This window comes from Physeter macrocephalus, chromosome 7 (genome assembly GCF_002837175.3).
Source record: "Physeter macrocephalus isolate SW-GA chromosome 7, ASM283717v5, whole genome shotgun sequence".
Lineage (NCBI taxonomy): Eukaryota > Metazoa > Chordata > Mammalia > Artiodactyla > Physeteridae > Physeter > Physeter macrocephalus.
Window position 1 is genome coordinate 79,872,907 of NC_041220.1, and position 14,465 is coordinate 79,887,371.

General features: G+C 37.5%; 1 protein-coding gene across 6 annotated transcripts in view; it reads right to left on the reverse strand.

Moving 5' to 3' along the window:
- Window positions 1-14,465, reverse strand: part of KLHL5 (kelch like family member 5) — an 83,013-nt gene that overhangs the window by 2,729 nt on the left and 65,819 nt on the right. For 5 of the 6 annotated variants that reach the window (XM_055086095.1, XM_028492056.2, XM_007102314.4 and 2 more), the window contains 3 exons: window positions 12,454-12,616; window positions 6,641-6,853; window positions 5,047-5,218 (listed from right to left, as the gene is read on the reverse strand). In XM_055086095.1, coding sequence (XP_054942070.1) covers window positions 5,047-5,218; window positions 6,641-6,853; window positions 12,454-12,616 — 548 coding nt within the window. Of the gene's footprint in view, window positions 1-3,697; window positions 4,424-5,046; window positions 5,219-6,640; window positions 6,854-12,453; window positions 12,617-14,465 lie in introns of those variants that run through there. The other variant, XM_007102311.3, reaches the window with a different exon arrangement.

Here is a 14,465-nt window from a genome sequence, read left to right on the forward strand (position 1 = left end):
AAAGGTCATGAAGAACCTAGGGGTAAGACGGGAATGGAGACGCAGATCTACTAGAGAATGGACTTGAGGATGTGGGGAGGGGGAAGGGTGGGCTGTGACGGGGTTGGGGGGTGGCATGGACATGTATACACTACCTGGTGTGGAGTGGATAGCTGGTGGGAAGAAGTCGCGTGGCACGGGGGGATCGGCTTGGTGCTTTGTGACCACCTAGAGGGGTGGGATGGGGAGGGTGGGAGGGAGGGAGGCGCGGGAGGGATGGACATGTATACACTACCAGGTGTGGAGTGGATAGCTGGTGGGAGGCAGCCACGTGGCACGGGGGGATCGGCTCGGTGCTTTGTGACCACCTAGAGGGTGGGATGGGGAGGGTGGGAGGGAGGGAGGCGCGGGAGGGAGGAGATGTGGGAGTATGTGTACGTGTATGGCTGATTCACTCTGTTGTAGAGTGGAAACTGACACACCATGGTGGAGCAATTGTACTCCAATAAAGATGTTAAAAAACAAAACAAAACAAAAAAACGTTGATAATACCACACCAGTCGGTGAAATACTGAAATAGTTCATACTTGTTGGCAAAGAGCTGCTGCCTGAACCCTAAGCTGGCCCGGGTCTTAAACAAGACTCTTCCTCCTGATGCCAAAGCTTCAGAGACTAAATAGTTTTGTGTATATAACATAATTATATAGTATTTACTTCTCTTTAAAGATGATTTTTAAAGATAGCACAGGAATTGTTCTACATGAAACACTATTTTGGCCAACGTGATGCCAATATGGATGTGAGGAAATGCTGAACACTTAGAGTAACTTTGTGACTAATATGGAGAAAATACCAAGTATTATCCTGAGAGGCCATGCAACGGAAGTGCTATCTCAGAGAACACACCACATGCCCCGGGTCTGCCGGGGTCTGCCCCGGGTCTGTCGACTCCAGAGGAACCACTAACTTCACATTCACTGATGGCCTTCTCAGCGTGGCTGAAGAGTCTAAACCCATTCTACTGCTTTTTACCAGAGTGAATAAATAATAAATACTGCCGATTGAACTCCTCAGGAGTGGAAACAAACCTGGTGAATAAACTCCATGACAGTGAGATAGAAGTATGAGGTACTACGGGAAAAGTATAATCTTGACTTATGCATTAGGAACAATTCTTAAATCTTTCACTTCTTGTCTTTTTTTTTTTTTTTTTTTGAAGTACTCTAGACACTGGGCAATTCATAGCGGAGATAAGTGTGGACAAGGATAGTTTTAAAAGAAGGACTACTTGGAGCCCAGTAAGAATCTATGCATTTGAGCTAACAGAATTAAGACATTAGCATTTGGGAAGGGGTGACTAATATAAAGTACTAAGAAAGTCTGTTTTGTACTTATGTATGTGGGTGTATGTTATAAAGTATTTTGTCAAATACATGATATCAAAGTGACTTCTAGTCATTTTGACTCCTCCTCCCCAGACCAATGAGTGGATTTTAAGAATACATCTGACTTCAGTTTTAAGAGAATTCTTGGTTGTTCTCCATCTGAATCAGTTGTTTTGATCACTGTTATATCTTTTTGAACAAATAACCTATTTTAAAACCATATCTACTTACAGTATTCTAGAAGTAACCTCTACGTCATTTAAATCAAAATGTCTGTAATTAGCAGCTTTTCTCAAAATACTCAAGACACTAAGTCTCTACCTTGTGAATAGCTGATGTTGTCATGACAACCAGCTAGAAAGTTTAGCTTAGAGAATTTATTAAATACAATGCAGTCAACTTCTGCTTTGGGTCAAGGCTGGTAGTGGGGTGGGTGATGGCTTAAGACTTAGTAATCACATTTCATTCCCTGTAAAATAAATGTCCTCTTGTCCATTTGTAGAAACACTGAATGGAAAACATTTATTTTTCAGATACTATGGTTGTAAATTCACATTTAGGAGCTTTAAAATCACTTATATGTAGAATCTAAAAAATACAACAAACTAGAAAATATAACAAAAAAGAAACAGACTCACAGATATAGAGAACAAATTATTGGTTACCAGTGGGGAGAGGGAAGGGGGAGGGGCAAAATAGGGCTAGGGGATTAAGTGGTACATACTATTATGTGTAAAATAAGCTACAAAGATACATTGTACAACACAGGGAATATAGTCAATATTTTATAATATCTATAAATAGAGCATAACCTTTAAAATCATGAATCACTATATTGTATACCTGTAACTTATAATATCGTACATTGACTGTACTTCAATTAAAAAAAATTAACAAAAAAGTAATGGAGATGGCATGTAAACCAAAGAGTTATGTGGTCACAGATTATTAATTTATTAATTTTGATACAGGGTGATTCAGCATTAAGGTATTAATTATCTGTAACAGCAAGTCTGAAATACTGGCTAATAGGTTTCCTTATAACTGGCCTAAGGGCTTAAATAAAATACATCTCAGGAAAAGAGATTCTTCTATCTCTTCTTGGATTCCTTGGTTATCATTCACAATTACTTCTGCCATGGTAGGTGGCTGATGGTAGGTAATCTCATAATTTCTATGAAATCCCGTAGCTCTAACTCAAGCTCTCAAATTATGCCTTCTCGCCTTCACCAAGTGATCTCACTTACTTAAGAAACAAGATCAAGGTCATACAATCTAAGTCTCTTTTTCTATCCTTCTCTTCACTTGAAAACACTTTGTATCTTTCTACACTGATATTCTCATTTTTCCCTCTGGCTTTGGAGGATAAGATCTTTCCTCCAGTCTAAGGAGGACCTGCCTTTGCTCTCAATTCTGTTCCTGTCCTTCTTTCAGAAAAGTGTCCTTCAATTTTGCTTTCTCCTTCTAGCATCTGGAATCCTGTTCAACTCTCTTGTCTTCATCTCTATTGTGAAAAAGATCCTAGGCTCAAATTCTAACTCCGCCATTTATCTGCTGTGTGACGTTGGGTCAGCTATTTAACCTCTCTGTCTCAGACTCCTTCATCCAACATAGTGAGGAAATAATAGTACTTTCCTTATAGGGTTGTTGGGAAGATTCTTTAATGTAAAGTACTTAGACCAGAGTCGGGTACATAAAATGTACTCAGTAAGTATTAACTTTCTATCATCATCATTATTTTAAAATCGTATGCCCCTCTAGCTCCCACATTTACTTTCACTCTTCTCTTTACTTTTTACACTGTGTGGTGGCTTCTGCTTCTATCATATTCTCAAAGGTCCTGACAACTTCATGAATGACAAATCTTCTTCATTCTTCCTTATGCTGTTGAAATTCCCCTCTCTCTTTTTTTTTTAAACATTTATTTTTTTTGGCTGCGCTATGCAGCATGTGGGATCTTAGTTCCTCCACCAGGGATTGAACCTGTGCTCCCTGCATTGGGAGCGCAGAATCTTAACCACTGGACTGCCAGGGAAGCCCCCCCACCGCCACCGCCTTTCTTTTAATGCTCTATTTCATTATCTACTAAGACACTCTCTGATCATTCTTTTGCTGTTTCCTTCAGAAGCTGTACCTCTCTATACAACCTAGTAAGTGTATAAATTAAAAATAAACAGGACTTGGTAATATCTCTTGGATCCATCTGTATATTTAACACCTCAAACCTTATAACTGAAGTAACTTTATAAATGTTTTCCTTTCACCCAGGCTTCACTTACCCTGCCCCTAACCCAACTTACCCTGTCCCCAGTTGCTGACATGTGGACTTTCTATTACTACATTGCTCTCTTGGTTAAAAGTCTCCACTGGTTTCTCATTACCAAACTCTTTAGGTTGACCATTGCGGACCTCCATCCTGACCCCAACCTTCCTCTCCAATAAGAACTCCTACTCTTCTCAAGCATGGAGCCTTATAACCCGCCACACTTCCTTAATAGAGCCTGCATATTTCTGCTTTAGTGACATTTCTTTCATGTTTTCTCACACAATTTCCTTTTTCCTCCTACCTTTTATTTTTTGGCCACACTGCGCGGCATGTGGGATCTTAGTTCCCTGACTAGGGAGCGAACCTTCGCCCCCTGCAGTGGAAACAAGGAGTCTTAACCATTGGACCACCAGGGAAGCCCTTTTCTTCTATCTTTTTGAATTGGATCAATTCATTAAGGCTTAGACTAAATCCCACTTCTTCCTTACTGAAGCCCTCTCAACAGCCATTTCCTCTCTTCTCTTTGATTTCCTAGGCCACTCACTGCCTATACCATGGGACACTTCATACCAACTGCTCCACACTGTGGATCCTCCCTTTACATGAGCAGATCTCACCTACCTAAGTAGTTAAGCTCTGTGACAGCAGGGATTCTCATAAGTATTGTTTTCTTGACAGTACTTACCACTGCTCCTTGTATGTAGGAAAACCTTGGCTCAATTAAACATCTGAGTGCCTTTTATGTACCATATACTGAATTGGATGCCAGAGGCAGAAAATTCCTGGTTCTGTTCTGGGTGATGATGGAAACAAAGATCTCAAAAGATCATTCTTAGAAGCGCTAGGCCCTCTCAGAAATAGACAAAGAGGGAATTTTTTCTGTTAAGTTTGTCAGGTCAGGTTTCTTACTTGTTAATGTAATTAGGATTGCCATCTTTACTAGGTTATAACCAGACATTTGATCTGCTCCCAAATATCTGTGGCTTGAGTATTTAAAAATTATTGCTCATGTATGGGTAAGTGGTTCATTTGTTCCTGACTACTGTCTTTGTTTTTAATTTTCCACAATCTCCCTCCCTTTATTACAGCCCTCTTGTGGTCCTATCAGCTCTATCAATGCTAGAACATCTCATCAATTCTCAGCAAGTAAATGGTGGCAGCTAATAATAATAATAATAACCAACTAATAAGAATTTCTCTGAGTACTAACTTATATTTTAAAGGTAATTTTGGATTTTAACTATACTATAAAATGAAACATTCCCTCTGTTTTCTTATATTTAGTTAAAAGATGGCTTTATCATGTTTATGCTATATATTTTGATATTGGACATAATTGAGAGGATCTGTTTTACCAAAACAATTGTTTGTAACAAAAACAGAGTAAGTGTAATAATGAAAAATGAAATGCCATACCTGGGTCCACTCATTTGTCTGGGGATCATAAGCCTCCACTGTATTAAGGTAAGTCTGTCCATCATACCCTCCGACAGCATATAATTTATCACCAAGTAAACAGACTCCCACGGCATCTCTGCTGATGCTCATAGATGCCACTGCAGTCCACATATCCGTTTTAGGATCATATCTGAAAGAAAATTTTATTAGAACTGGAGCTGATATTGTTCTCACAATATTTTACATAAAAATAGTTTCGTCCTTTAATCTTATATCTTATCTGTTATATAAAATACATTTGAACATATTTTAGAGAAAAATATCAATATTTTCCTGAAAACTTTTAATTTACAACATAATAGAGTTATTTTGCAGATGCATAACACTTAAACTAGTCAAAAGAGCTAATGTAAATGTTGAAAACCGCTTTAAGGTTTCAGGTTGCCTACTGAAAATTTGAGGAAATCAATTCATGAAGCTCTACGTAAGATGACTTACAGCCTCAATCATTGCTAACTGCCCATTTTTGGAGCTTCTTGTTCCTTTCATGAAGTATGTTAATTAGAACTGCCCCAAATTGTCTATCTAAGAGCAGATACATCATGCTAAGATGACTTATACTGCTTCCAATACTTCTTGTATCAATAAACAATTTTTCACTGGGTGCAGTCCTATAGTGGGCCTGTAATTTATAGGGCAAAGTATATAAAGACTTCTATATCCCTTTCCTGGATTATAACATGTAACAAGTATAGTCTGAATTATTTTCTCCCCAATACAGGTGAAATGCAGGTGTAACTATCATGCTCTCTCAAAAAACACCAACCAACTCTGCTTATTATTTCATAGAAAGCACTTCCCATTGCTCTTTAAAATCCAAAGTTTTTAATAAGGCCTCAAGACTCTGCATGATCTGTCCCAATGTCCCCCCACTCCTTCTTTGTTCTCCAATGACAGTGGCCAGCTTCCAGTTTTCTGAATGAAACATATTCCTTCCTGCTTTGGAGTGTTCATACATACTCCTATTGACTCTACCTCCTAAAGCCCTTCAATTCTCCCCATTCCACTGACCATAGCAGATGGGAGCCTAAGCCACTGTCCAGAGCTTCCACTGACGTCGGGCTCTTTACCTAGGCCCATATTTGAGTTTCGAACAAGGATGACTTGATCAAGCTTTCAAGCCTTACTAGCCCTTTATTTTCTTTTAGTATTTCATACTACTTCATTTTATATCAAAATATGTCAGGAATGTCCCTCTCCTTTTTGCTTCTTATTTGGCCTCCAGCCCGTAATTAATTCTCCATGAAATTTGTCAAACCCCTTTTCTTATTAGGTACAATATCCAGTACAAAATAGGTACATAATAAATGTTTGTCATATGATTCAATTAATAAACTGTATAATCAATTCTAAGGTCAGATTGAGAGAAGACTGAGTAGGCTCTTGGTGACAGACTGAGAGATGGCCTGAGAAGACCACCCAGTGTTTACAGAGCTCCTAAGGAACTGCCTTGCACATGGTGGATGCTCAGTAAAAAGTTATCAATTCGTGTGGAAGTGTCAGAGGCTTAGGTTTGATTTTTTATTCCTAGCTTTCCTTCACAGGAAATTACCTCTCCACACAGTCTGAGAGTCTGGAAGTCAAGTTGGATGCAGGTGCGTCGTGGCCTCCGATGGCGTACAGCAATCCATTCCAGGTAGTGACTCCTACTCCCCCCCTCCTTTTTGACATTTGTGCACAGAGTGTCCATTTATTAGTATGAGGGTCAAAACATTCTACTGACTTGAGACAAGAACTGCCATCACGACCACCAACTGCATAAAGTCTGTAAAAACAACAAATGGGATGATAAATAAGAGATAGTGCTATTATTATGCATAAGACAGAGGTTATTCTTATGGTATTTCATTGAATTCAAGGTGCCATCAACGATAAGAAATACTGTCAATTTATGTGCCATTAAGAAAGAAGATGGGAATTCCCTGGTGGTGCAGTGGTTAAGAATCTGCCTGCCAGTGCAGGGGACATGGGTTCGATCCCTTCCAGGAAGATCCCACATGCCGCGGAGCAACTAAGCTGGTGTGCCACAACTACTGAGCCTGTGCTCTAGAGCCCGCGAGCTAGAGCTACTGAGCCCGTGTGCCACAACTACTGAAGCCCACGTGCCTAGAGCCCATGCTCTGCAACAAGAGAAGCCACTGCAATGAGAAGTCCGAGCACCGCAACAAAGGGTAGCCCCCACTAGCCGCAACTAGAGAAAGCCCGCACGCAGCAACGAAGACCCAATTCAGCCAAAAATAAACAAATAAATAAATTTATAAAAAAAAGAAAGATGTGCTACCAATTAAATGGCACATGTATATATCATATATTATTCTGTACATATATAAAAAAGAAAACATAAACTCACATGAAAACAATGACAACATTTTCACAGCTGCCTCTGTCTGACAAGTTACTATTGAGTGTAAAATGCATCACAATTTTAGAGATGTTAAAGTATGTCTTAAAATAGATAAAATATAGTATATAAATATACCATGACATTTCTTAAATAGCTAAGATAGGACTTGGTGATAAATGAAAGAAACTAACCTCTGAGCACCTACCACAGGCAAGGCACTTTACATGTATTAATTTAATCATTATAATGATGCTATGACAAACCATTTGTATCCCTGTTGCACAGGTGAAGAAACTGGGGTTTATGGAGATTAAGAGACTTGTACATGGTCACTCAGGAAGAAGCAGAACCAGGACAATAGTTATATTAATGAGCAGCTGGACAGTCAAGAGTCATCTGGTATGTACTTGTAATAGTGAAATATGAGAATAAAACTATAGATTCAAATCTATTGATTTACTAGGCAACATTTAGGACGTTAACATACCATATTTATATTTATTGGTAGGTTAACGTCCTAAACATTGCCTAGTAAACCAATTTATTATCAATCAATATACTGCATTAATTTAAAAGTCTTTTTACTCTGAACTTAAAATATATATAAAATATTTTAAATATTTAAACATTTGAATATTCTTTATTAAGCACAAAATCTTCTTACACTTACTATTCACGTAGGAAGCTCTTTGTAGATATTTTTTCTATCATTTAAAAAAATAATAATAAATTCAGTTCACTGCTTGTTCAAAAGCTCACACATTTTGAATTTATGGATGCCTTAGTTAATATTTAGCTATTTTTAATTCTTGAGAAATAATATTTGAACTATATCAAATTTATGCCCATTAAAACTCTAAGTATTTATATTTGGGTAAATATACATATTTTAAAGACAAATTTCATAATTTTAATTCATAATTTAAAGTACCTATGCCACTCAAAGTGGTTCTTAAATAATAAGATGACCGTATCTTAAACAGCAAAACATGTTTGTAGCAGTGTCTTGTTCTAAACTTAAAATATATTAATAGTATGGAATTTGAAATTTATTTGAAACTTTAATCTGTTAAATATTTTATCTGTTAAAAACTATTTAAAAAAAAACAACTATTTTTTTGTGCTACTGTTCTTAATATTAAGCTGTCCTCATCTTTAACTAATACTTGGAAGAATAATTACCTAACTATGGATCATAGAATATTAGAAGGAGTCAACAACTAGAAAATGTTAATAACTAAAAATATATGTACACACACACATATAGTATCATAGGCTTCCATCACCCTACCCTATTCACAGTGAATTCATGGCTCTTCCTTGTGAAAAGTGGTATAGTACAGTGATTTAGAGCATGAACTCTGGAGCCAGACTCTCTGGGTTTGAATCCTGGTTCTACCACTTATCACTTACTAGCTGTGACTGTGGACAAGTTATTTAATCTCTGTCTGCCTGAACTTCATCATCCATAAAATCTAGAAGCCCTGCCTCACAGGATTATTGGTGATCAAATTTAAAGTACTTTGAATATTGCCTGGCACATGGTAAACATGGTATGTGTTAAAGGGGAAAAATAAATTCTGTCTCTATTTGCATTCTTTTAGAAAACGGTATTTTAGGAGATGTTAAATGTACAAACAACATTCACACTGAGATAATATTAAGGGCTAAAATGTATTGTAACACTTTCTGAAGAATCATATCTCACGCAATGGTTTTCAAACTGTATTCTGAGACCAGGACTCTGTGGAGGATGTTAGGGGGCCCCCAAAATGGTTCATTTAAAATTAAAGATTAAAAAGTAGTTTTAATTTTCAAAAATATCACCTGGCTCAATTAAACGTCATGCAAGATTCAGAACTCATCTTTCTTCCCCATGACAATATCTATTACAATAAAAAGAGAAATATTATGTCAAATTGCAATAGTATTGTACTACATATTTAAAAATAAGATTTAGGTCTCACCTGACTTCTAAAACTATGATCAAGAATACAAGTGGTTGGTAGATACTGTTTGAGATTCAGCTGAGAAAAAAAATGTCTACTACTTTCAAACTACTTGAGCAATTTAACTGAAGAATTTCCTGTGATTCCAATTAAATTGCTCTAGTAGTTAAAATAACTATTACCAATTTCAGCTTCTTATCTGTGAATCAGGATTTTCTTCATACTGGACAACCAAAACAAAACAGAAATAATCTGTGTTCTTTAAAACAGACTTATTCTTCTACATTGATTTTTACAGTAAGTAAATATTATAAACTCAAACTTATAATAAATTTAAAATAAGCTTACTATAAACTTGAACCTCTATTTGCCTTAAGTATCGAGGTTTTTGTAAGTTTCACTTGAAAGAAAGATTCTATTACCAAAAGTATTTGCCAGCCAATGGCTTAAAAGTAGCCTGAGCAACTGGAAGTTTAGACAAAGCTTCTTTCTGTCAAACATGGCAGAAATAAAAATTTTAACACTTTCAAAATTTTAAGATACAGAGTGTAACTCATAAAACCTCAAAACAGTTCTTCCCTAAAGAAACGAACTATATTTTGCATCAGGAAGCATTGTAAAATAATTTAAAATAACAAAAATAGTATTTAACTGGGCTTTTCATTTTATAAATAAAAAAAATTGAGGCATAGGGAAATGCTTTGTTTTAAATCACAAAGGACTGGTAGAGAGAAGATACATAATTAATTTTTTCAATAAACTGCATATTTAAAATATTAACAACATAATTTCTATTTTTTCCAGGTTCTGGATTTGTACCCCAAAATGGAAACTAACAAAATATTTTAAAACTTTGCTACTTTATTTTAGTGCAAGCTTAGAAAAATTGTGGTTGATGGATTAACACATCCTCTTCTTGGGGTGATTAAGGCACTACTGCGTATAACTGGTACCAGGATATTCTTCACTAAGGTTGCACACTTCAGATTTATGTGCTGGATACTGTGCTAGGTGTAAGAAACAAGAAGTCAGATCAGGTCATTCAAGACCATGATCTGCTATAGGAGATGGACCAGTCAATAACTACAATAATAGAGTGGTACATGCTGCAGTACAATTATATACAAATTATATACAGTAAAATTGCTGAGGATGGAATGGACAATCAGTGCAGGGGGAATGAAGAGATGAGAGTGGGGATTGGAGGTTTCCTGGAGGTAATTTTTAAGCAAGTTTCAAGGATGCTGAGTTTGCCAGGAAGGAAAGTGGGGGAAACAATATTCTAAGAAAGATGGTGTCAGTTAAAAGATAATAGGAATGTGAAACAAAATGTATTTTTCACAAATAGATTAGTTTTGCTGGCGTGTATTATGCATGGGTAGAGGAGAGAGAAGAGGCTAGAGAGGTGGACAGAGGCAAGATCAAAAAGGAGGCTTGGTCAGATAAGCTACTGAAAGGTTTTAGGTAGGAAAGTGACATAGTCCTATTTGTGTTTTAGGCAGAACATTAGGTGAGTCTCTAAAATGAAGAATGAAAGGGAGAGAGTTAAGGTTAGGGACAAAGTGACCAGTCTACCCCAACAGACCAGTTAAAATCACAACATAGATATATGATACTTTCAAAATCAACTGTCTTACTACTTAGTAGATAAGAAGTCCTTAGCTTCTGATATTATTAGGTACTCTCAGAATTATACTCAATAAATTGTGCTTCAGGTAGGTTAAATACAGAAATATTTATTTCTCATTAGAGAGCAAGAAAAGGTAAGAAAGTAAGATACTTCTATGCCTAGAAGTCCAGGATACTGTAGGTCTGGAAATCAGGTTTTAGAGAAGGCATTTATTCTTATGTCTTCTATTAGAAATAAATATTTCTAGCCAGAAATAGTAATTTCTTTTTTTTCACTTTCTATACTTTTTTTTGTGTGTGTGGTATGCGGGCCTCTCACTGTTGTGGCCTCTCCCATTGCGGAGCACAGGCTCCGGACGCGCAAGCTCAGTGGTCATGGCTCACGGGCCCAGCCGCTCCGCGGCATGTGGGATCTTCCCGGACCGGGGCACGAACCTGCGTCGCCTGCATCGGCAGGCGGACTCTCAACCACTGCGCCACCAGGGAAGCCCTTTCTATACTCTTTGGTGGCTGACTCTTCTACCAAAGAACTAGGAAAGAAATGTAGTGATAAAATTTGAAGCTATTTCTTTAGCTAAAACAAATGAGGGGAGGTGTATTGAGATCAGATATATTTAAAAAATGGGTTTCTGTTTCTGTATCTTATTACTTGTAATAGTGCTAAAAATTAACAAAAAAAAAGGACACAACTAACAGGTCCTGAGGAAACAAGACCTTAGGTCATAAAACATAAAAATATTACTAACATTTTCTCATTTTTTTGATAATCAGTAACAATCCAACAAATAATTTTAAGTCTCTATGTTTTAACCTTGGTTCTTTCCTCTTCCTGGAAATGATGATAAAACATTTTAAGTGAGTAAAGGTATGCAACAAACAACTTTTATTTAATATCCATAAGGCCTTCATTTTATGGAAGAAAGGCCTGAAAAAGATACTATGTATTTAGTACCTGAGTGGTGGCTCTATCCAAATCTGTTTACTCTATTTAGGGCAGATAAGAAGCAAGAAAGCACCTCTTTCTAAATGCATTCTAGTTTTCAGCAGTTTACCAAGATAAGAAGGAAGTAAAAGTAAGGAAAAATCAGTAGAAGAAATGGAAAGAATTATTTAGGGAAACATGAGAGAGACCATACAACTTTTAAAAGACCATATACTTTTAAAGCTATATGAACCACCAGATTTTGACTACATTGAATATTCATATAAAATTTATTCACTCAAAATGATAACTAGAAATTTATAATATCTGCACATTAGAATAAAAGACTAACAATGTTGAGCCATTTATATTTAGAGATATTATAAAAAGAGACTATTTAAAAAGTTTGTTTACATCACTCAGAGTATTTCTCTCATGATTTCTATACATCTTTAAGTTGGACAAGATATAGCTTAATACATTTAATTGTGTTTTAAGTGGAACCTTAAATATTTCCTTACTTTCCACTTAGTACTGCCACACCTACTGTGCTTCTGGGAGTGGACATAGTGGCAACAAAATTCCACTGGCGAGCCTGAGGGTCCCATCTTTCCACTGTATTCAGATAGCTCCAACCATCATGCCCTCCTACTGCATACATAGGACCTTCCAATACAGCCACACCTACAAGGAGACAGGAAAGAAGCAATGACTTAAAAATCTTTTAACTGAAATGTAAGTACAAGGAACCTTTAACATGCAAATTTAACGAGGCAAAAATTTATGATAAAGATATCTGGCTTCCTCATAGCTCTTCTTGGTAGACGGGTGGGTGAGGGGGAGCAATAGCACTGCAGCCCTTGAAAGTTTTAGAGGCAGTATTTTGAGGTCCAACAGGGGAAAGGTATTTAAAAAAATACAAGATGCACACATTGCCATATTTAAAACATTTTTCAATCATTTGGATTTACAATATATTAGAAAACAGCAATTTTATTCTTTTCTCCCTTTAATTCAAATTCATGAGATTTTGCTGTAGATTTGATACCACAATCTATTGGTGTGTTTCATCGCGAGGGAACCAAGCCAAATTTCATTTGTTCATTTATTCAACAAAGAGCTATTGAACTTCTACTAAGTGTCAGGCACTTAGTAGAACATAATAGATAAGGGCTCTGCCCTGATGGACCTAATATTTTATTTTATTTTATTTTAATCACTTATTTATTTATTTTTGGCTGCTTTGGGTCTTCGTTGCTGCACGCAGGCTTCCTCTAGTTGCGGAGAGCGGGGGCCACTCCTCATTGCAGTGCACGGGCCTCTCACTGTGGTGGCCTCTCTTGCTGCAGAGCACAGGCTCCAGGCATGCGGGCTTCAGCAGCTCTGGCTCGCAGGCTCCAGATCACAGGCTCAGCAGTTGTGGTGCACAGGCCTAGCTACTCCGTGGTATGTGGGTTCTTCCTGGGCCAGGGCTTGAACCCGTATCGCCCGCATTGGCAGGCGGATTCTTAACCACTGCGCCACCAGGGAAGCCCCGACCTAACATTTTAGTTAGGAAACAGATACAACGTATATTTCAGGCACTGATAAGTGCTAACAAGAAAAAAAAGTAGCGGGACTTACCTGGTGGCGCAGTGGTTAAGAATCTGCCTGCCAATGCGGGGCAGAAGCCACCGTAATGGGAAGCCACCATAATGGGAGGAGAAGCCACCGTAACGGGAAGAAGCCACCGTAATGGGAAGAAGCCACCGTAATGGGAAGAAGCCACCGTAATGGGAAGCCACCGTAATGGGAAGCCCGTTCACCACAACGAAGAGTAGCTCCCGCTTGCCACAACTAGAGAAAGCCCTCGTGCAGCAACAAAGACCCAACAGACAAATAAATAAATATATCTTTAAAAAAATTTTTAAAAAGAAAAAAAAAGGAGCAAAGTAAAAGAGTACAGAGGATCAAGGGAGACCTCTCAGATAAAGTGACATTTGAACAAAAATGTGAATGAAGTTAGGAAACCAGACATGAAGGTATCTGGGGGACAAGAAGGTGAGATAAAGAGAACAGTATGTACAAAGGCCCTGAGGCATGCTTAGTGTGTCTGTGGTACATACAGCAAAGAGGCCAGTTGGCTGTGGAGGGTGAGTAAGGGGGAGAGCGTAGGTGATGAGAGGAAGGGTGAGTCAAATCACATGGTGGTCGGGACTATTGTAAGGACTTTGGATTTTATTCTAAATGAGATGGAAAGCCAGCAGAGGGTTTTGAGAAGAGGTATGACATGACCATAGTCAGGTGAGATATAAATATGTATCACTTGAAGGCCAAAACACAAATATTGTGATACGAAGACATTTACTTTTGTGAAATCATGGCCAGATGACACAAATAGTCACCATTCATGTATGACCAAAACCAACATATCATTCCACTCATTTGTGTCCTGCCAGTACTGGCTATAGGAGATCTACCTATCTATCTATCTATCTATCTATCTATCTATCTATCTATCTATCTAATCTATCTATCTCCAATTATATATAAT